The 24,342-nt window shown below is 43.8% G+C and overlaps 1 protein-coding gene across 1 annotated transcript in view; it reads left to right on the forward strand.

The window, feature by feature from the left end:
- EGFLAM (EGF like, fibronectin type III and laminin G domains) overlaps positions 1-24,342 on the forward strand; it is an 82,099-nt gene that overhangs the window by 38,266 nt on the left and 19,491 nt on the right. The window contains exons 8-15 of the mRNA XM_086770048.1: positions 5,273-5,388; positions 5,640-5,976; positions 9,514-9,614; positions 10,863-10,963; positions 12,058-12,202; positions 15,800-15,989; positions 19,700-19,825; positions 20,567-20,810. Coding sequence (XP_086626174.1) covers positions 5,273-5,388; positions 5,640-5,976; positions 9,514-9,614; positions 10,863-10,963; positions 12,058-12,202; positions 15,800-15,989; positions 19,700-19,825; positions 20,567-20,810 — 1,360 coding nt within the window. The remainder of the gene's footprint in view (positions 1-5,272; positions 5,389-5,639; positions 5,977-9,513; positions 9,615-10,862; positions 10,964-12,057; positions 12,203-15,799; positions 15,990-19,699; positions 19,826-20,566; positions 20,811-24,342) is intronic.

The following is a 24,342-nucleotide window of genomic DNA, read 5'->3' on the forward strand; positions in this document are numbered from 1 at the left end:
CCTGGTAAAGGGTCTTAAACAGGCTCCGTCTCCTTGTACACTGAAACACTGATTTAATGAAGTATAGCATGCTTGTAATCTCTGTAGTAATTGTTTTGGTATTGCAGAGTACCGTTTTGCTTGATTTTCCCTGATTTGCCAGCCGTTATGATACGAGCTCTTCACCAAACCTACACAGTGCTTTTCAGAGATGGTCTTATGTGGAGGTTTCTCTACAAAAAGTCATGTTAGCTTCTCTGCTCTCTGTTATTTTGCAGTTTTGTTGCATTACATCACATGTGAGCATCGCATCACATCCCGTGAGCAAATATCAAATGTAATGCAGAGCAAGGCGACTGAGAAGCCAGTGGACTGGTAGATGATTTCATCATTTGTCTGTGTACTCACCTGTATAAACTCAGGCATAGTCAGAAAAGAGTACATCTCCATGTCTCCATTGCTCTCAGGTGTGTTATGCGTTACCAAACTTGCTCACACACAGATCAGCAGATTGAGTAATGCAGCATGTGCTGGCTGAAGCTCAGATGGAGCCAGAGGGAGTGAAAGCAAAGCTTTGGGGCTGTATTAGAGATATTAAGACACCTTCTGAAGTTATGCTTTTCCTGGTGATGCCAAACTTGTGTCCTGAAGGGCTTTGAAGAAAGGCCTCAAAGGAGTCTTTTCTGCCAGCCCCAGTAAACCCATAACTTCTTGCTCTCTCCAGGCTCTAAATGTTCTACCAGTTCAATAAGGTGAAAGGAATCACTGTCTGATTTAAAATAGTGGGTACATGTCATATCCCAAGGTCTGCTGTTGGAAAAACGTGGAACATTGTGGTTTGCCAGATGGTAGTATTGAAATTATTTTGTAGAAATTAATGTCTTATAAAATTACTGTTGCCAGAGGGGGAGATTCTGATGCAGTGATGGATGGAAGGGGTCAACCTTGCAGTTGGACTAGATGATTCTTGTAGGTCCCTTTCTCTATTCTATTCTAGTCTAATCTAGTCTATTCTATTCTGTTCAAGGCCAGATTGGACAGGGCTCTGAGCAACCTGATCTGGTTGGAGATGTCCCTGCTCCTTGCAGGGGGGTTGGACTGGATGACCTTTAGAGGGTCCTTCCAACCCAAACTATTCTGTGATTCTGTTCTGTTATTCCTACCTGGAGTAAAATTATCTTGTGATGGTGATTAACCTGAGTGACTAAACAAGTGAATATTAGGAGTAAGAGGTTTTGCCCACATTTTGATAATACCTGTTGTTTTCCAGAATGAATGCAGGATTGAGACCAGTTCATAAACATGCAATCTGTTTCTCCAGTACCAATCCTTTGCCTGTGCGTTCACAGCCACCAGCAGAAATAATCTGGATGTAGTTTGTCCGGTTGGCTTAATCTCATTACCAGTCATAAAGCTATGAGTTCTCTTCTTAGCTCAATTGGCAGAACTCTGTGCCAGAACTCTGTGCCAGAACTCTAAACTATTCTGTTTAATATAGAGTTAAATTGTATTATTTACAGATTATTAGGTATATGCATTAGAGTGGAAAGGTTTTATACACATTCTCTACTGGCCTGGCATGTTGTTTTCTTTGCAAATGTGTGTGCCTCATTACGTCTATTCATTTGCCCCTGATCATAGAATCATAGAATCATAGAATAGTTAGAGTTGGAAGGGACCTTCAACGGTCATCTAGTCCAACCCCCCTGCAAGAAGCAGGGACATCCCTGACTAGATCAGGTTGCTCAGAGCCTCATCCAGCCTGGCCTTGAACGATTCCAGGGATGGGGCATCCACCACCTCTCTGGGCAACCTGTGCCAGTGCTCTACAACTCTCATTGTAAAAAATTTTTTTCTAATATCTAATCTAAACCTACCTCCTTCTAATTTAAACCCATTATCCCTTGTTCTATCACAACAGGCCCTACTGAACAGCTTCTCCCCATCTTTCCTGTAGGCCCCCTTGAGGTATTGGAAGACCGCTATCAGGTCTCCCCGGAGCCTCCTCTTCTGCAGGCTGAACAGCCCCAACTCTCTCAGCCTGTCCTCATAGGAGAGGTGCTCCAGCCCTCTGATGATCTTTGTGGCCCTCCTCTGGACCCTTTCCAACTGGTCCATGTCCTTCTTGTGTTGGGGGCTCCAGAACTGGACACAGTACTCCAGGTGGGGTCTCACCAGGGCAGAGTAGAGGGGCAGAATCACCTCCCTTGACCTGCTGGCCACGCTCCTCTTGATGCAGCCCAGGATGCGGTTGGGCGCAAGGGCGCATTGCCCACTCATGTTGAACCTCTCGTCTACCAACACTCCCAGGTCTTTCTCCTCAGGGCTGCTCTCGATCCAATCCCCGCCTAGCCTGTATTTGTGCTTGGGATTGCCACGACCCAGATGCAGGACCTTGCACTTGGCCTGGTTGAACTTCATGAGGTTGGCACGGGCCCACCTCTCCAGCCTGTCCAGGTCCCTCTGGATGGCATCCCTCCCTTCCAGCGAGTCGACGGCACCACACAACTTGGTGTCATCGGCGAACTTGCTGAGGGTGCACTCTATCCCACTGTCCATGTCGCCAACAAAGATGTTGAACAGGGCCGGGCCCAACACGGACCCCTGAGGGACGCCACTGGTGACCGGTCTCCACTTGGACATTGAGCCGTTGACCACCACTCTCTGAGTGTGGCCATCCAGCCAACTCCTTATCCACCGAGTGGTCCATCCATTGAACCCATGCCTCTCTAGTTTAGAGAGAAGGATGTCGTGCGGGACAGTGTCAAATGCCTTGCACAAGTCCAGGTAGATGATATCCGTTGCCCGTCCCTTGTCCACCGATGCTGTTACTCCGTCATAAAAGGCCACCAAATTGGTCAGGCACGATCTGCCCTTGGTGAAGCCATGTTGGCTGTCACCAACCACCTCCTTGCTCTCTATGTGCCTTAGCATGGTTTCCAGGAGAATCTGCTCCATGACCTTGCCAGGCACGGAGGTGAGGCTGACCGGCCTGTAGTTGCCCGGGTCTTCCTTACTCCCCTTTTTAAAAATGGGGGTTATGTTTCCTCTCTTCCCTGATTTTTCTGTATGCTGATGTAACATGTAAAGCCCATTTGTAAGTAACTCTCACAGAGTGTATGGTGGGTGGCCAGTTAGCCAGCCAGGGCATGCTTTCATATCTGGTGCACACATGCTTGTTTTAATAACTTTCTGCCAGGGTGTCTGGGTTGCAGTTACGGCAAAGGAAGAAAGAGTAAAATAAGATTTAGACAAGTACTCTCCTGCCTGAGTCAGGTCAGGGAGATATTTTCATTCTCCACCAAGATGGGAGATGGCAGACCCCAGTTAGACAGGCTCAAACAGCCCGAGAACACTGTGCTGACACTGCTCCCTCTGAAGGTCTGCTGAGCCTCGTTAGCTTTCTCTAGCTCCATCAGGTTGTTCAGTGGTGATAGTGAAGCTCTTACTATCATCACATAGAGTTTCCAAGCTTGGTAGGTCTCCTTTCCACAGACAGCCACTGCCCAGGAAGACTTTACATCTTTGCATGCTGCAATGTGAAGGACCTCCTAACTTATGAGATAATACAGGCAGCCTGTGGCTGCTGAAATAAACAAGCACACATGGCCAGCCTGTGCAGAGGCTTTGTAAAGCAAGGATTGCCTATGCTGTTTTTAACTGACCACAAAATACTTCATGGAAAAGGCAAACATATGAAGTCCGTTATTTTGATGGTTATCAAATGTTTGTCTATTCTTAACCTTGCTGAAATGACAAGTAGTCAAATATTCCAGCAGTCAACAATAGTGATTCATTTACCTGTGTTATCTTTCTTCATGGCTTCTGGTACATTTTAATAACTTGTGGTTTAACCTCAGTCGGCAACTAAGTACCATGCAGCTGCTCTCTCACCCTCCCTCTCCTTGGGTGGGGGAATGGAGAGCAACTAGGAAAGAAAGACAGTTTACTAGGACAACAAAGGAAAATATAATAATAAATGTATATACATATAATGACAATGAAATATAGGGATAATAAAATATACAAGCTGAATGATGCACAATTTCTCGCTGCTCGATGACCCGATGACCAATACAGCCCATCCCAAGCAGCGATCATGGAGTGGAACTGAGAGTGATCTCGGAACAATCACGAGCAGCAATCTCAGAACAGTGATTTCCCAAGCATGATCTCACAACCACAATTTCCTGAGAGAGAGAGAGAGAGAGCTGCCCACTGGCCAGGCCCCAGTTATCTATTGAGCATGATGTCTATGGAATGGAATGGAATACTTCCTTTGTCCAGTTTGGGTGAACTGTACTGGCTATACCCCTCACAGCTTCTTGCACCTGCACTTGCACCTGCACATTAGCGAAACCTGGGAAGCTGGAAAAAGACCTTGATGTCTTATCAACAACTAATAACATTAGTGTATTATCAATGTTCTTCACATATGAAATCCCATACTAAATCCAAAACACAGCAGCTACTGGGAAAAATATTAGCTCCGTCTCAGCTGAAACCAGGACTTAGCTAAAAAGCATAAATCATTGTTTAAGCAGAATTTTCCATATAAAGTGCAGAAAAGCACAGATTATTTTCTGTGAGGACCCTCTTACTATTTAAACTGGCCGTTCCCAGTTTAAATAGTAAGCCTAGAGTCCTTAAAAGCACAGGTCAGTGCTTCAGGGAGAGGCAGAAGCAGATTAAGCACATGAAAAATACATGATGTTTCTGCAGGTTTCTTTTTCCAATGTGCTAAACTATGTTTTAAAAAATAGCTTAAAAATACACTTAGGATGCTGATTTCAGGAGCATTGGAGCCTGTGGAGGCAGATAAAGTCCTAAGCAGAGTGTGCCAGAAAAGCCCTGCCTAGTTGCATCTTTTTTGCTGTTCCAGTTATTTGGTCACCATTAGGGCAGATGCGGGACTGTGTATTTATAAAAAGGAAAAGTTTGATTGGAAACCAATGCAGTTATTAAAATGTTGTCCACACCAAAAAAGTTCAGAGCCATTGTCCTGGAAGAATGATGGATAAAAGTCAGTTTGCAGTGGGAAAACTAAGCTTTGCCAGCTTTGTTTGAGAATCACAGTGACAAAATGAGGGTCTTCACTTTGTTTAAAGTTGCATGTGTGTCACTCGGACAGTGTTTCCCATCTTCAGACTGACACTTGCATTGCCTGTATAGGATGACCATTAACGCCACTTCAGATTTAAGTGTGATGAATCAGAGGGTAGTAATGGCTGAGTTGCTGTGTGTAAAGAGAAAAAAAAATATATGAACTGAATATGCCAGTTTTTTTTTTTAGGCTCTGAGGAGTTAGGAAGTGGAAGCTATGGGCATCGGTATGTCACAGACACAGTGACTGGTGATGACGATGGATTTGATATCGATGACTCAGACTATGACATTTACATAGAAGAGGTAAATTTCAAGATTCCACTTCGACATTTCTTTTTTCTTTATAGTCTCAGTACTTGAAAGTGTCTGGTCTTGTCAGGAAGTTTAATGTCTGGTATTATATGCTCAGATATAATAATGTGATTGTTTCTTTTTCTTTCGAGAGGATGAATTTGTTACCTTGGAAAATGAATTTGTATCTTGGAAAATATTAATTTCATTTCCATGTAGCATTTTAGGTTTTTCTGAATTTGTGTTTCTTTATTTCCTTTCAGCTCAGACCGCTTCCTGCTATCAAAGGAGGCAACAGAAAGTTTCTGGTTGAAACTAAGGTCACGCCAAGGTCTAGTTCCAGGCTCCTGTCACGGGTCCTTACAACCACTTCTGAACCCACTACTTCCACTCTCACCACCACGCGGCCTTCAACCACAGTGAGGGTGACTACGGCTCGGGCAACGAGGAGGGGCGGCACATCTTCTGCAGCGCGCCTCTTTGATCTCTCCTGCGATGAGGCTATCTGTTCTGCAGACAGCTTTTGTGTCAATGACTATGACCGGGGTGGTTCGCGCTGCCACTGCAACTTGGGAAAAGGAGGAGACACGTGTGCGGAAGGTAGGTTTCTGCGTGCCCACTGCTGCTGGCTTCTCTTTGGGACAAGGAGCAGCTTCGTGAGTAACCACCCAAAGTGCACTCTGGGAATAACTGGCTGGGCTTAATGGATGCCTAAGGACAGCACCAACTTCCATGTCCTGGTTCAGGCATCAGTCTCTTTTCTTAGCTGAGTATGAAGAACTTATTCTTCAATAAAGAATCATCCACAGCTTCCAACAGGAACATTCAACCCTGCTTTGACCCTTGCCTTTTGCCTCCAGCTGAAGCCTGGAACCACCCACATTTCCAGCATAGCCCATAAGGTGATGCTGGTCCTGCAGCAGGAATGTGAGACAGAGCCCCTGTTGTAAATCTCCAGAGGAGGCTTTCCCCTGGTCTTCAGGACAGAAGTGCTGGAGTGGTAGCCATAGCCCTTGTGTCAGGCAGCTTGGCGCAAGGGAGGGACAAAACTGCCTCCCCAGTTCAGAAAGCCCTGGTCAATGTGAGGAGGTGTGGTTGTGCCAGTCAGGACTTGTCACGCATCCCCTGCCTCTCCTCTTGCCTCCTCTTGCCCTGGAAGCTCAGAGCAAGAGCTTCCTGAGCTGAAGGAGGCCATCCTGCTTCTCCTTCCCTTGCCACCTTCCTGTCCTCTCCCTCTGCAGACCTAACATTACCCTTTTGCTGGGTCTGATGTTGAGCTGGTCACCTGGTGAGCCGGTCCAGCTCACTTATCAGGCCATAAACTTTTCCCCCCCCAGAGTTATTTTTCTCCTGTTTTTTTGACCAAGGGGTCAGATGGGTCAGATGAATGCCAGAGCTCAGGCAAAACAAGTGTCCCATTGCTTGTAGTGGTGCTGTCCCACCAGCTAAAAAAAGAGATGATCTGTCCCTCTGCATGCTGATCTGATCTGCTAAGGCCCTGCCACAGAGCAGAGCATCAGGGACACATGTGTCTTCTGCAGGCTTGTGTTGGACACTCGTGATGCACAGTGTCATGCATTGGGGTCCAGGCACTGAAGGTGTTTGATCTTCTCCTCCCAATGCTGGAGTAGAGAGAGCTCATTCTGAAAACAATCTGTTGTAACTCAGCCACACGGAACAGCTGCAGATGTGATTTTTGGCCTTGATCAAGTATGAAGAGTCAAGGATTTATTTGAACTGACATAACTGTATACAACTTGTAGAGTGGGTTTGTTAACATCAGTCCAAACCCACCATTTTTCATAAGAGAGTGTGCTGTTCCTTGGTAAGCAATCCCATCGTGTACCAATATTGCCGTATACCGAATTTCTCCACAGCAGCCAATATTGATAGATAGTATATTAATCTGAATGAAAACAGACTTTTCTTTACAATCAACAGCTGCGTGGTGTTCTAGTCCAGTCAGTTCTGCTTGCGATTAGGGCATGAGTTAATTGCTGTCTGCTGCAGTTGCGTTCAGGTTTATAGGACCAGTTCTCTTCACCTCAGCCTAAAATGTAAGCCTTACAAACAAAAAAGCTGAGCGCGCTGTATTCAGATCCAAGTATTGCAAGAAAAACCCACTCAGTATTCAAATAGCAAAGAGGAATAGGACTCCTCATCCTTCCTTCCTCATTAAACTCAGATCCACTGCAAAAATAAGAATTCAGGCCTGGAACTGTCTCCTGTGCTTCTTAGGAAAATGAGCTGCAAAGGCAGCAGTAAGACATACTGGAGGGAAATACTGGAAGCTGCTAGGCTTTTATTAGACATCGAAGGATCCTGTGGATGCTGGACACAGCAGCTGTGGCGCAGCAGTGACTAATGTGGCGTGGAATCTGGCCACATTTCCCGCATATGTTTTTGTAATCCTGCAAAACAGAAAATTACTTTGTTGTCTCTCTGTTAAATGAATTCTTAAAAGGAGATAAATATAAAGTAGATGGGTTCTGTTTTCTGTGACAAGGATGAAAATCTGGAGAAAGTTCCACTGAGGCCAGCATTAAACTGTTGAGCAGTATTTGGCCCTCAGTATCCTGTTACTTCCCAGGTTCACAGGTCCTTGGGAATGCCTGGTAATGTCATGGAGCAGATTCTCCTGGAAACCATGCTAAGGCACATGGAGAGCAAGGAGGTAGTTGGTGACAGCCAACATGGCTTCACCAGGGGCAGATTGTGCCTGACCAATTTAGTGGCCTTTTATGACGGGGTGACAGCATCGGTGGACAAGGGACGAGCAACAGACATCATCTACCTGGACTTGTGCAAAGCTTTTGACACTGTCCCGCACAACATCCTTCTCTCTAAACTAGAGAGACATGGGTTTGATGGACGGACCACTCGGTGGATAAGGAGTTGGCTGGATGGCCACACTCAGAGAGTGGTGGTCAACGGCTCAATGTCCATGTGGAGACTGGTCATGAGTGGCGTCCGTCAGGGGTCTGTGCTGGGCCCGGCCCTATTCAACATCTTTGTCAGTGACATGGACAGTGGGATAGAGTGCACCCTCAGCAAGTTCGCCGATGACACCAAGTTGTGTGGTGCCGTCGACACGCTGGAAGGGAGGGATGCCATCCAGAGGGACCTGGACAGGCTGGAGAGGTGGGCCTGTGCCAACCTCATGAAGTTCAGCCAGGCCAAGTGTAAGGTCCTGCACCTGGGTCATGGCAATCCCAGGCACAAATACAGGCTGGGCGGGAATGGATTGAGAGCAGCCCTGAGGAGAAGGACTTGGGAGTGCTGGTGGATGAGAAGCTTAACATGAGTGGGCAATGTGCCCTTGCGGCCCAGAAGGCCAACCGCATCCTGGGCTGCATCAAGAGGAGTGTGGCCAGCAGGTCAAGGGAGGTGATTCTCCCCCTCTACTCTGCCCTGGTGAGACCCCACCTGGAGTACTGTGTCCAGTTCTGGAGCCCCCAACACAAGAAGGACATGGACCAGTTGGAGAAGATCCAGAGGAGGGCCACGAAGATGATAAAAGGGCTGGAGCACCTTTCCTATGGTGACAGGCTGAGAGAGTTGGGGCTGTTCAGCCTGCAGAAGAGGAGGCTCCGGGGAGACCTGATAGCGGTCTACCAGTACCTCAAAGGGGGCCTACAAGAAAGATGGGGAAAGACTGTTTAGTAGGGCCTGTTGCAATAGGACGAGAGGTAATGGTTTTAAAATAGAGGGGGGTAGATTTAGATTAGAAATTAGGAAAAAAATTTTTACGATGCGAGTTATAGAACACTGGAACAGGTTGCCCAGAAAGGTGGTGGAGGCCCCATCCCTGGAAACGTTCAAGGCCAGGCTGGATGAGGCTCTGAGCAACCTGATCTAGTTGGGGATGTCCCTGCTTCTTGCAGGGGGGTTGGACTAGATGACCTTTGAAGGTCCCTTCCAACTCTAACCATTCTATGATTCTATGAATTAGTTGTGAAAGGTGGTGGGAGGACAAGGCAACAGAGTAACTGATTGTTGACTACTGGTCACTAATGGTTGTCTCTGGAGGAACTCTGCCGTGCATTTTCACCTGATATTATCTAGTGTAAAATGTGCATATCAATTTTTATATAGGAGAAAACTACTGAGTAACATGCTTCTGTCTTTGCTTTTCAGATATTACTATCCAGTATCCTCAGTTCTCTGGCTACTCATACATCACTTTTGAACCACTGAAAAACTCCTATCAGACATTTCAGATTACCCTTGAATTCAGGGTAAGTTTAAGCAACTCCACGCTTACATAGGAACTTTACATTTTATTTGCTTATTCTGATGAACAGTGGAACAATAACTGAGCTTCAGCACAGTTTATAGTCTAATTCTAGTGAACTGATACATAATTTTCATCACTGAAGATCTGGCTTCACCTTCAATGAATGCAAATTAAGTTGGTAAACTAAGCTAAAATGTTTGCACCCGTTATTGGTAGGCAGTGCATGAGAGGAACCCTGAGACAAGTAATGCTGGCATTGCAGATTAGCGGCAGTGGGCATTGGCGAGGTTATAGCCATGTGAATGAGCTGCAGGCTGAAGTGCACTTGGAATTTTTGTGAATTACCGTTTGGAAGTGGCGTGCAGTATCTTCACATATATGAAACTGTGATTTTGTACTCAGCAAAATACTGCCCTGTATCCAGAGTTCCTTTCCTATCCTGCGGGCTGCAAGTAGGCATTACTTTCCACCTCTGAAGTTTGAGACTTCAGCCAACAAATACGTGCAAGATATTGGACTACTTAAATTACAGTTCTGAAGGGTACATCCCACAGTGGCTGGTGTTAATGCTGCCTGTGTGCTAAGGACAGAGCTAGTAGGGCTGCCTGTAGGGAGGGTGACAGAGCTTTTGGATTGCCCCCCTGTTCCCACGTAAGGCAGACTCGCCAGCCTGGCAGCCTAAGTAGGAGACTGTCACTAGAGCAGCAGCAATCTGTTGCCTCACATGGTGATCTGACACTCCTCTGGCAATCTGTCAGCTTAAAATGCAGGATGGCTGAGAAAAGCCACTGTGTCAGCTACTCTGCACGTAAGGAGAAATCCTGCCTGCACAGGTTGTTTGGCTTGAAAAGTGTCAGGCCCGCTGAACATGTGAAGCAGGGTGTGTGTATTCATGTGCAGTAAGACTGATGTGTCTACACTTAACAGGCTTGCTAGGACATCCTTGCTAGACTTCATACTCGAAAGTCTCATATGGGACATGTCTGAGAGTCTGTTTTTAAGTCTGGTAGTATCATACTGTAAGTTGAAGAGATGTTCTTAAACCATTTAAGCATTGAAGCAATGTTTTTCTGGGTTCTTCAAATGCAGGACTCAAACTTGATCAACCAATTCCTGATCCTGCAAGTTAAAAACTCCATGTGAAAAATACTGTCCCTTTCCTGGAGAAGAGTCCCCCAGTGCTGCTTGCATTTATCTGTTACTGTGAGGCTTAGACTTTTGTTTTTTCATGTTGATGCAATGATTTCAGGCTGAATCAGAAGATGGTTTGCTGCTCTACTGTGGAGAAAATGAGCATGGTCGTGGTGATTTTATGTCACTGGCAATCATCCGACGTAGCATCCAGTTCAGGTAAAACCTCCACCCTAAATCTGATGTAAAGAGAAGGGGCCATTGCTGCCTTCTGGGACTGCTGTATGTGATGAATATCTTCTATGTCTTTGACTTCTATCCCATTTAGTGCACAAAATGGACAATATTACTTCATTTAAGAGGTCTTCAATATTTTTTTCCTCTTGTTCTTCTTTAGTGTGTGGACATGTGCCCCGTTGAACTATTTTTACTCGGACTTTGGTGTAAAGGCAAAATGACTAGTTTTCTTCAAGGCATCAGTCCAGGGCTTGTTGCTATGTTATCAGGAATACCAGTGAGCCACTGCATTTGCTAAACTTCTGGTATATTGAGCTGTGCATAGTCAATTTTGCTTCACAGAAAGAGGACCTGCAGATGACATAGCAAAATAAAGGATTTCATGCCATCAAGGGGCCTGAAACTTCATCTTATATCCCTTGTTTAGATGAGAGTTGCAGGATTTTTAAATGAAGATGGAGGGAGTTTCTTGCAGTCACATAGATATGAAGCATATGAAAGAGTATCTCAAGGATCTCCTTACTTGGGAGGGCGACTTCTTTGAAACTGGAGAATAACAAAGTGGGTGATGTGCCTTTATTGTGTTTCTGTTCACTTGCACTGAAAAGCAGTCAGAGAAAATGGCACGTTTTGTGCTCGTTCAGCTCCACAGAGACTTTCCTGGAGGTCTGCTTGCCAATCAATACGGAGTTTCATATAGAATCACAGAGTTATTACAGTAGCACTGCCTTTCACCAGGGAGCTGTAAAAATTCCCCAGAGAAATTACTATGATAGCAAGAACTCAGATTGTAATACCCTCCATCTTGAAACAGTTTCAGCTGTTGGCAAGCTGTGCAATGCACTTGGTAAGGCCAGAGAATGCAAAATGTTCTCCATGGGAGAAAAAACAAAGTTTGAAACTTAGAACAGATCATATGTAGACCTGCTATCTAATTTTCTTGTCGTCTGCTAATATGTGATGTGAAATGCAGAGATTCCCAGGAGCGAAGGGAAGTTTTGGAGCCTAAAAACGACTTTCAGTTGTTTGATTTAATCTAAGATTGTCACCTTGCCCTCTCTGTCTCACACTCCCAGGTTCAACTGTGGCACTGGAGTTGCAGTCATAATGAGTGAAAACAAAATCAAACTGGGGAACTGGCACAGCGTGACGTTGTTCAGAGATGGGATGAATGGCTGGCTGAAGATGGACAATGATGCTCCAGTGACAGGAAAATCTCAGGTAGGTAATCCTGCACCTGCAGCTCAAACTTGGGCTCTCTCAAGATTGTGATGACATTTTTTCTTGCCAGCAGAGGTCTGGTCAGATTTAAAAGATACATTTTTATTTATCAATGTCGGAGCATTTAGTGAACTAGGATCAGTGTACAGATTACTCTTCCACGTAGATATTCTAGAAATCACATAGATAAATATCTGAGCACTGAATACCATTACAGTTTCCCTGTTGTCCCCCACGCTTGCTCTGCTGCCCTTCTGCAACACTTCGCTAGTCTCAGATACAGGCTACAGTTACAAGTTTTCCAGGTTTTACAGCTGCTGTCCCTGACTGCTCTTTTTTTCAAGCCTCAGAGAGTTCTCTGCTTCCTAAGCTGGAAAGATTAGATGTATATGTGTATATATTTATGTATAATATGCATGTAGCCCCATGAGGTTTGCAAACAGAAGTGTAATTACATGTATATCATGGACAGAGGTTGAAGCACAGTAATGGAGATAGACATTCTACTCTGACTTATGTTAACACTACCAATTTCATGTGAGGCTGCCAGGGTAAAGTACAATAGAGGAAGATGTCTTGACTTGCTCATCTATTGCGAGGCCAGAAAACAGAAGTGAAATTAAGGCACTGAAAAAAAAGACAGTTGCACATCGTTTCCTCTTTGCTTTGATAGCCACTATTAGCATGATATCCCTAGCCCTTAAAAAAGCAGCTTCAAACATCTTATTACTTTACACTTTCATGTGCAAGCACTGAAGGGCAAAACATGCTGCACGTTGAGTTCTCATCAGCAGGAGATGGCAGATTTCAGTGTCTGTCACATGTTGCTATGTGTTACCAATGCTATGAGGCCATGCAAAGGACGAACGTGAATCAGGAGAGAAATATCCAGTGGAAACTAATGCCACTGTACAGCACTTTGGTAAGATGGCATTGGCTGTGCAGGGCTGTGATCACCCGTAGCCAAGAAAGATGAAGTGGAAGAAGAAAAGGTGCAAGAAAGAGCTAGTAGGAGGATTATGGTTCACAGAGTCTATTACAAGAAGAGTTTGATAGTGGACTCACATTTTTCTAGCTGCAGCTACAGCAGAAAAAAAAAGTTATTTGATCCAGGTGTTCCTGTCCACTAGAAATTGCTGCTCCTGTAGTGTTGCTCCAGTGAGTCCTTCTCAGCCCTTCCTAGTTAGAATAACCTGGATTAGGGTCAGCAGAGTGGTAGTGGTTTTTGACCTGGTTCATTTTGACTGGAACAGTCTAGAGAGTGCCTACAAGAGCAGTGGAGCTTGACAGACCAAGGTGGGCAGAAGCATCAAAGGCAATGGGAGATGGCAAGTGTTTGGAGCCATGCTGTGTGTTCACAGCCCTGGCATATGCCCACCATGAAACCCTGTGGACATCTGAACTCTCTTTAGCCACAGGCTCCTCCTGAATTGTTTTTCCGTGCTGAAACTGAGATCCATTTGATTTGTTTTTGCAGTGCACTGTGCAGTGAACACCTGTAGATTCATTAACCTTGGCTTATTTAGCCTGGCAAGATATAACCTATGGGGATATAATTTATTGTTATAAACAGTATGGAGGCAAGGCAGGGGTGAAAAATCCAGAAGGCTTTTAGGTTAAAGGTCAGTGCTGTCGGAAGGACACATTGGTAAAAACTGCCCATGAATAAATGTGGGAATTTTGTGTGTTTTCTTTTAAAGGGCAGTGAGGTTTTGAGGCAACCTTTGAGTAGGAGGCAAAAGGTGTATATTCTCATCAATTTGTGGAAGGAATCTGTCGTGGTTTTGTTAGTGAGGGGGGGCCTAAGGTGGTAGCTTCTGTAGGAAACTGCTAGAAGTCGCTCCCCTTTGTTCAGGGGACTTGGCCAGGCCTAGGGCAGACCCACTGCTGGCCAAGGCCGAGCCGATTGGTAGCAGAATGTCTCGTGATAATGCCTCTGCGATAACGTATTTAAGAATGGGAAAACAGAAAAAAAAGAGGAGAGAAGATGTGAAGAAGCTGAGCGGGGGCAGAGGCGCAGAGTGGGAGGTGCAGGCCTCATGGGCCTTGCAGGCCTCATCCTCTGGCCTCTCGCCAGGCAGCCGATTGGGCCCGACTCGGTCCAGCCCGGCTGCAAGAAGTGGAGAGGAGATGAGAAGTGAATAAGATGTAAAAAAGATCCTGAGAGACATCTACCAGCCTGTTGTGAGGAACGGCTGCAGACGCCAAGGTCAGTGAAGAAGGAGGGGGAGGAGTAATGCGGCTCCTGGCCAAGATTCCCCTGCAGCCTGTGGTGACGACCATGGTGGAGCAGGTTGTCCCCCTGCAGCCCATGGAGGTCCACGGAGGGGCAGAGATCCACTTGGAGCCCGTGAAGGACCCCGTACCAGGGGAGGTGGATGCCTGAAGGCAGCTGTGGCCCATGGAGGGCCCGCTGGGACAGCTGTTCTGAAGGGACTGCACCCGTGGAAGAGATGACCCACGCCGGAGCAGTTCCACGAAGGACTGTGGCGTAGGGGTGGGACCCCACAACGGAGCAGGGGAGGAATGCGAGGAGTTCTTCCCCCAACCATGAAGCAGCAGCGTAAAACAACGTATGATGAACTGACTGCAACCCCCATTCCCTCTTCCCCCCTATGCTGCTCGGGAGGGGAAGGTAGTAGAGATAATGTTAAGCTTGGGAAGAGGGAGGGGTGGGGGGAGGTTATCTTGTTCTCTGTCTCATTATCCTGCTGTTTGTAGTAATAAATGAATAGTTTTCCCCAAGTTGAGTCTGTTTTGCCCGTGACGGTAACTTTAAGGATTTCTCCCTGTCCTTATCTCAAACCTTGAGCCGTTTTTCCTTATATTTTCTCTCCCTATTCTCTCGGAGTGTGGGGGGAGCGAGAGAGAGACTGCGTAGTCTGGTCCGATCGGGGCTGAACTACGACAGAATCCATTGCCCATGATAGCATGGGGTTTGATTCAATGGTCCAAAAAGTTCTGTTGGATTTTTTTTTCTCTTTCCTGTGCACTGTATCAGTGCTAGTAAACTTGTATGTGTTCATTTCTATAGGCAAGTTAACACACACACAAAAAAAAGATGAGGAGTAAATTTAGCATTGACAAAGTGAGCAGAACCCTACTGAGGTTATAATTTTATTGGCTTTTGCCTTGCCTTTACTGTTTTTCCTTTTTTTTTCCTGTTATTTTTTGTAATTTCATTATTATTCAATGCTAAGCACTTGCTGGGTTCTGTCCAAAAACCAATATAACATTGGTCTGTGTAGCCCATTACTTAGAGTTTAGAAGACAAATAATTTCAGCAAAATTAAAGTAAGAAATAGCAACAAAAGAGAGATCACAATCACTTCTTGGAACATAGCAATTTTTATTTTTTTTCTTGTGCTTTTAATAGTCCATGTTATCATGATAGATGCGGGTGCAAAAAGTAACATTTAAAATGGTAGACTGATTGGAGGAATGACTAATGGAAAGGAATTACCAATGAGCAACCTACACATCCCCTGACGCAATTCTTTGTGGAGAAAAAAAAAATTGATTGTACTCAGTGTGGCTTAATTAGTTATCCTGTGTAATGTCTGTTCTACATCATGTCATGCTCTGTTTTCCCTTCAGGGCCAATATAGTAAAATTACGTTCCGGACTCCCTTCTACGTTGGTGGTGCCCCCAGTGTCTATTGGCTGGTCAGAGCCACAGGCACTAACCGTGGATTTCAGGGCTGCGTTCAATCGCTTAGCATCAACGGGAAGATAATTGATATGAGACCCTGGCCATTAGGGAAAGCTCTCAGTGGTGCTGATGTCGGTAAGTGTAATGGTATGGGTCTTTAATTAGCAATAAACTAGGGGTTATTTTTTTTGCCTGTTGAAAAATATTGAGTAATGGTCCAGGTTTGAGAAGTGGAAAATGCGGTTTCTCTTTTTGGCGTAGTATTTCTCTGTGCCTTTGCACATTGCTTTTGCTGGGTCTGTAGTAGGAGGATTTATCAAGCTGTGCAAGTAAATATTGCAGTTTAGTATGCCAAAACCCCTTATGGACACAGTTATCCTGCACAATAAATAGTAAAACCAGTCGTCATGGGCTAACAGTAAAGTATTTCTGCCAGCATCTCTCAGGATGCCTCTTCATGCTTCTGACTGACACAGTAATATCATCAGAAATCAATAGTATGTATGCTGTGTTTGTCTTTAAAACACTATGGACCCAAGTAAATGTGTTTTGCCTAAAGGCATCATTGTACTTGTCCAAAGCAACACAGGGATCTTTCAGACCCGTAGCAGTGCTGTAGCCATTACAGAGGGCTTTTCCCCATTGAACTCCGTTGTTTTCATTTCCAGTGTCACAATATGTTTTTAAAATACCATAGAATAAATTATTTCAACAGCTTTATGAAGTGATATTACAACATTATCTCCACTTCACAGATTAAAAGATGGAGAAGTAGGGAAGTTAATTATCTGGTCCTATCTTATTTATTTGTCTCTACTTTACCCATGTAATGAACACTTTAAAAAAAGACAGGGAAACAGAATCCTTGTTTTGACGACCTCCCAGTCTAAACAGTTTAAGAGTGACAGTAAAATCAAGTCAGAAACCAAGTGTTAAAGGCAGGAAATAAGTCCCATGTCACTGAACTGTCTATGCCATGCATCAGTCACAATGTCATCTTTCTTCTCTTCTGTAGCTATGCATTTGGCATCCCAAGAACAAAATGATTAATGAGAAACTTCCTAACAATTGGCCTGTATTCTCTATATACCATGAACAAACTTCTGTGTGATATAGGGGCAGAACAGAACGGCCCAAGAAACAGATGCTGAAGAGAATAAGACTTTGGAAGCAGAGAGTAATTTCACAATAGAGTGAGAATCTATGGAATTTAGATAGATAGAAGAAAGCGCTGCTGAAGTTCTCCGAGCCCTAGTCTCTGTTGCCTTTTGGGTTACAGCTAGCTTCATTCCCATCCATGAACGCTCCACATACTACTGCATTAACTGTCAGCTTCAATGAAAATAAATGCTGTGTTCTGCCATACATGACTCAAAACTGAGTGATAGAGCCTTACCGGCCTTATGTGATTGCACACACTTACATGAAACTGTACCAGGGGATACTTGCAAACAATAAACCATATAAGCTAAACTTAAAAAAAAATTAGTTGCACGTGAACTCTACTAGAACTTAGGGAGGGTTTTTGCTAGCCAGTCTTTTGTTTCTTTTCTGTTGGTACAGTGTGTAAATCACGGGTGCTGTGGTACACGGACTGCAGCATTGAGCATGGGGAGGAGAGGGACCCATCCTGCCCCTGCTCCATCTTTGCTGGCTGCAGTAAAAGTCCCATCAGATTGTGAGCTAAGGGGCTGGTGGGGGAGGCAGCGCTCACAATTTGGAGAAGGCACAGCAGGATCCTGTACTCCTGCTGCCGCTTCCTCCTTCTCCATCTACCACTACCCCCAAGCAGACGCAGCCATCAGACCTGTGTTTTATCTTTCCGGTGTAGTCACCTGTGCTGGCCCCAAGGCCGTGATAAGTCACTGAGATGTTGTGAGAGCAGCCTGTCCTTAAATACCAAGACTGTTCAAGCTGTTCTTCAAACCAATGAGCCTGCAACTTGTCCCATTGCTATTTTCCTTGTCATTTTCTGTTTCTCTATTTAACTTTGGTCTGTTTGAACGTACTGCCAGCATTGACTAACAGTGCAGCAAATACTGTAAAGATGAGTGGTGTCTTAGTTTTCTGCTTGCGTCTCGATCTCTATACATCTAGATCCTTGTTTACCCACTCTGTTTTGGCTCTGTTTCCTCAACTATAAAACAGGGTGGTGCTACTCATTTTTGTCACTGTTGCAGTAATTGATGAGTATCTGAGGGATCTCAGAGAACTAGATACCTTGTCCTGCTCCTGTTCACGTTACAATGCAGCCCAGAAGGGACAAAGATGGCTCGATGAGGGCTGCGAGCATCCCTGTTCCCACAGATGGGCATGGGGCAGCCGTTTGAAGGGGTAATTGTCCCCATTCATGTAGAAGGAGAATTTGTTCACTTCCAGGGGACTTGCATATTTTGCATATGCTCCTTGGGTTAGCCCTGGAGCTCTGTATTATGACTGCTGTACTCAGACCTTGCCTCTCTACGATGAAAAATGGGCCTAGCAGGAGATTTGTAGATGTGCAAGGTGAGATAAGTCTGGTCTGGCGGGGAGTTGTATCAGATGACCTGAGAGTTACTACTGCCTCTGTCCTGAGTCAATGAGAAGAGGTTATTTTCCACTGCAGATGGCAGAGTAATAGGGATGAACCAGCACATAAGCCATTTACAGCTACATACTTCTCTGTGCTTTTCTCTCTGACTGTGAGGTGGGAAACCAAACTGTGAAGCTGGCGCTGTACTAACGCCAGTACCTTGTTGAAGATATGTAGCGTCCTTGCCTGAAAACCATCTTTACAATCAGAGTGCTGTATCTAAACAAAACTAAAAGGGTATATCCCCTCCTTTAGTAGTTTTGCAAGACTTCTCTGAGTCGTCTCAGATGACAAAACTGTTCTCCAGTGTTTGTTGTCAGAGCTGCCTCAAAACACCTGTGACACCTCAGAAGTGGTATTTCAGTGGGACTCAAAATTAATGTGCAATTTTTAGTTTGTCATAAACACTTTGGCCCTCCAAATGACATGCTTAGACTTGTACACCACAAATGTCTTATTTGGGCTTTTTAATGTATAAGATGAGTTTGTTACTATCAGCAAAGGGAGAATTATTTAATCGGAAACTAAAATAAAGGAGAAAGTAAATCAAAGAGAAAGAAAGAAAGAAATCAACAAGAACTTAAATCAGATGTACATTTGGCCATTGCATAATCTAACTTTATAGATATCCATTCTAAGAAGTTAGTGGTAAATTATTTTTTCTACAACAATTTCGGCTTAATTCCAGCAAGAAGAAATAATCTTCTCTGTAGTTTAGTTAATGTGCCTACTAATGCATAGTAGAAATGCTTCCTAAAAAGCTCATATGCTCATGATATAGATCCCTTTTAGTGCAGATAAGAGGGCTGACAACCTCATTTTAGTTAGTAAGATCAGTTGATGATGGTTAACACCTTCTATGCTTACCATGTAATGAATTGAAAGTGAACAAAGAAGCTCTTAAGTTAACTGAGATTAAACAAGTCATAGTGCTTGTAAAGTATCTAGAGAGATTTCTATTTTGTAAGAAAATTAAGATAGGAACAAGAGCAGAAGAAAGGTGATCCACAGAATAATTGAACGCTACGACTGACCTGGGTTGTTAGTAAGGGTTAATTTTTGCGATTTTTAAGGTGTCTTGCTGTTCTGGTACTAAAAAAAAAAAAGGTGCTAAAAATCAAGTTATCATGTGTAAATTGCACACCATTTCACAAACTAGGAAAAAATCTAGACAGGAGAGCAAATTGTATTGGTTAGTAGGAATGATCAACAGCGAAACAAATCTTCTTTGACAAACTTCTCTGATAAATCAATGTTCTGACTCTGTATTTAGATGAGTGTAGCAGTGGCATCTGTGATGAGGCTGCCTGCATCAACAGTGGTACCTGTACTGTGAGCAAAGCAGATTCCTACATTTGCCTTTGCCCTCTTGGATTTAAAGGTCATCATTGTGAAGAAGGTGAGAGGATGCTGGGCTGCTTATATTTCTTTGTATGTGTTGTTTAGTGTTCAATGTGTTTTCCACACAGTGATATCCAAGGAGGTCTTATGCTACTACCCTGACAGAAGACAGCACTTGTTTCTTCATCTTTTTAAAATCACATAGTGAAACCCTCCCCCACAATTCACTTTGGGATCACACCCAGCTCCTACATAATCAGAGATTTCCAAACCTCTTTGCTTATTTAAACTAAATGTAATTAAGCATCTCAAACTTACTTTTCAGGAGTTAAAATAATGTACTACTCCACAGCCACACATTAACTCTAAAAAAATCCCCACTTTTGTCCTAAAATAAGTGTCAGTTGTATATTTTGAAATGTAAAGGACCCAGTATCAATTTCCTACTGAAATCACAGAGGTACAAACAAATAGTCAAATACATACAGCATTATTTTCTATGATGCATAACTTTACGTGCCACTACCCAATGTGCGTGCTTCCTACTTTGAAAAGCACTGTAGTAAATCACTAAATAAAAGAAGCACAAAGCTTTATAATACAAATACATCCCTGGAAAAGTAAGGGATTAAGGAGGGAAGCAGCGTTGCCTGGGAAAAAATTTGGAAAATTCAATTCTTAGGTTATTTTTCTTAATGTTAGCTTTAAGTGCCTAAAAAAGGGAACTGAAACTGGTTGGTAGGAGTAAGTCCTTACCTTTGAGCCTCAAGTGACCTGCTTGTGTATTCTGGATTTCCAGCACTCACCTTGGCTGTACCTCAGTTCAACGAGTCCTTAAAGTCATTTGCTAGCACACCCTGGCCCTTGGAACCACAGAATTATCTTTCCTTCATGGAGTTTGAGATGACATTTCGTCCAGATTTAGAGACTGGTGTCCTTTTGTACAGCTATGACACCAACAGCAAGGACTTCCTCTCCATTAACATGGTGGCTGGTTACGTGGAGTTCCGGTTCGACTGTGGCTCAGGAACAGCTGTTATCAGGTAAACAGTATTGCTTGTGTTTCCTTTCCAACAGTGCCACGCTGCTGATCTAGGAGAGAAGTGGGCTGGAAAGAGTAATAGCCTGTAATGAGGTATGGGAACCCATTCGTTTCTAGTGCCTACTTCTTCTGAGGAGGCACAGAAACACTAGAACATTATTCAAGGGGACAGGGTTTTCTTCCTACATAAGTTTATGTTTCAAAGCTTTATTGGCAGTGTTACCATGTCATCCCACCATCCTACTGCAGGTGTTACTTTTGTTTCTGTATGATATTGCAGAAATTCCCTGACATTGTACGATAGCCTCCATGACATTGTAGCTAATGGGGGATCTATAAGTATTGTACGTGTGTACTTTCTTGCCATAGGATTGCACAATATTGGCACTTTTGTGAGCATCGTCCTCACTGGTCTCCAGTACCAGGCAGTAAGTACTGGGCTGGAGATGTCACAAGAAGAGACTTCTGGTATCTTTCCACATAGTGCTGGTTTTGGGGGGGTCTGAGGGTAATATGCAATTGATATAACTCAAGCAGTCTAAAAGATAAATATATGGTTTAAATGCATCACCTAGACTCCTAGACAAAGACAGACCTTTTCAGAATGATTCATCACATCCTAAAATTAATGTCTAGGACAGGAGCAATGAAATGCCTCAAAATGGGCTGCTCTCTCTCTCTGTCTAAGTGCCCAGTCTCCGGGCAGCTGTTCCCTGGGCTCTTCTGAAAAGGCAATGGGCCAAACAGAGGCACTCAGTACCTTGGATGTGGTCCAAGAGGCTGCCAGTTTGACCAGGCTGGCCTAATATTTAGAACTAATCTATATAAAGCTTATGCAAAATGTGTATACTGCTGGCAAGTCTTGCATACCTATGTTCCCTGTGGATGGACATCAGGAATTTTTGCTATACTGCAATTAGGGCAAATGCACTGATTTTCCACTGAGTGAGGACTCGAGCAAACAAACCCATTCAGATGATAAAAGTGAGAAATGACATTTCAAGGGAGCAGATGCAAAATAATGCGCAACCCTATCAGTCCACAGCTGTGGCAATACAGTTAATGTTGTCAGACAGAGAAGGATCCTGGAGTCATCATGGATAGGTCTGTGAAAGCAACAGCTAACTGCTTATAGACAAATACAGAAATGCATATACAATGCAGAGAATTGTTAGGAATGGAATAAGGAACGATGCCTCTGCAAAAATCCACAATGCACCCTGACTTGAAGACTTGCTGCCATTTTGGACACTTCGTTTCAGAAGAAGTTAGCAAAATTAAAGAAGAGGAATAGTGTTAATATCCAGGGGAGGGAAAGAAACAGCTTCCACAAATACAGCAGAACCCTTCAACCTAGAAAATAAAGAGTTTGGTGGAAGTATGATGAAGGTTTTTAAATTCTGAATGACATGGAGATAAATAAAGAATGATTATTCTGTATTTTTTCAATATGGAATAATTAGAAGGAGCTCAGTGAAAGTGCAAACCAAAAAATAGCAAACAAAGAAAATAAGACTTTTTTTTTTTCAAACAGCACATAAATAAGTTGTGGAAACTAATTGTCACAGCATGTTACAGATGCCAGAACTATAAATAGGTTAAAAAAAAATTAGACAAATTTGAAGAACGCTCCATTGAGGGACATCAAACACAATTGTACGGATGCAGCTTCTGACTCAGGAAATTGCTAAATGACAGCTTGCCAGAAGCCGGGAGGATATGTCAAGGGAAGAATCACTCCATACTTGCCCTGTTCTTTTCTCTTGCTGAAAAGCAGCATAAATAGCTAATGTCAGAGACCTTTGCTCCAACCCAAAATGGCCCTCTTACAACAGCCTTCAATCTTTTTCTGATTACAGCTATCTAATTCCTATTACTGGGAACCATAAGACATTAAAGTAGGCATCATTTTTTCCCCCTCCAAGAATACTATAGCAGTTCAAAACACCTTGTACTGAAGTTTAATCGAGATGTAAGCTTGTAAAATGTGGCAAGAGCCACAGGAACATGCCTGGGAGTGGAAACTGCCCTTTTCTATTGGAAAACTGAAGAGCAAGCAGGACACCAGCTGGCATCTGTGTCACGTGCATTGGGGAAAAAGAGTGTGATGTGATAGATGGGTAATGGGGGAAACCCATGAGACTGGCAGGCTTCTTTGAAAGGTGTCAAGATATCTCGTTCAGCTCCTTTTTCTAGACAACGTGTGCAACTTACACCCTGTCATCAGCACTGTCAGTGATTAAATAAGATAAGTAAATTCCCTGGTTTTTGTGCCTGCTTAACCAGTATCTGCTTAAAAGTCTGCCTTGATCTTCATCATACTGCTTCACGCTTACACTTTGTCCTAGGGATATAATTCTGGTTATCCTGACTCTCTCTTCCATAGAACCAGGCTGTTAAAAATTGTAATATAATCAAAACACAATTATGATGTCTTTATAATTAAGGATGAGGCAAGCTCATTTACATATGTCAACAGGAGCAGTCGGAAAGCTGACCTTGGTGAAGCTTGGGTTCTGCCCGAAGTGTCCTGGGATGGAAGCAGCATGGTGTATTCCGGGGCCTTTGGTGGGAGCAGGGATGCTGGGTAGACAGATCATAGAATCATAGAATCATAGAATGGTTAGGGTTGGAAGGGACCTTCAAGGGTCATCTAGTCCAACCCCCCTGCAAGGAGCAGGGACATCCCCAACTAGATCAGGTTGCTCAGAGCCTCATCCAGCCCGGCCTTGAACGTTTCCTGAGCTATTTACCAAAACATCTCAGAGAAGAATTTGTTGTCCCCTGGAACTTCCCTTGGCCAAGCATTCGCAGGATCAAGAACTTCATCATTTTTTAAGTTTCATTTTACGCAGGGAAAAGTAATCCTTAACCCCACAGCACATGAAGAGCCAGAAGTGTTCAAATGTCTGCAGAAAGTGTTACCACACTCTCAGTGGTTTGAAAAAGCCTGTGAATCCAAGAAATAGCTTGCAGCTCTGAAGTGATGACTCTGCAAGGCTTAATCATCCCTAATTCTAATTAAATCTAGCAGAGCAGGTTAGCATGATGATGACCTAATCAGCAGAGAAGATAAAATGTATGTATTGCCACTTATTAGGTAGATAAACCTGTCTGGTTCCTTTATATGTATGTATTGACTTCTTCAAGGTGATTAAATTAAGTTACCTATTGATTTACCCAAGGTAGTTAAACCCTAAATGCTCGTACGTAAGAAAAAGGACAAGCAAATGGCATAATGGCACCTCCATAATACTATTTATGGAGGTTTTCTGAACCAAGTTTCAAAGTAATATTGCCAGCATTGTCCAAATAGATGAAAATGGACTTTGAGAAAATTTGGAGGGGCAAAATAGATACAGCAAAAAGATTTCAAAGCTCATGTTGATTGTTCAGAAAAAAAGAAAAAAGAAATCTTACTTTCACATTTTCGAAATTATATACCTTTTTTAATCAGCGTTTGAGTCACGATTGACTCACTATTTCATATCACAATTTTTTTCGGTTATTTCATTTTGAAAAGTACCTTTTTT

Source organism: Chlamydotis macqueenii, chromosome Z (genome assembly GCF_036417535.1).
Source record: "Chlamydotis macqueenii isolate bChlMac1 chromosome Z, bChlMac1.mat, whole genome shotgun sequence".
NCBI lineage: Eukaryota > Metazoa > Chordata > Aves > Otidiformes > Otididae > Chlamydotis > Chlamydotis macqueenii.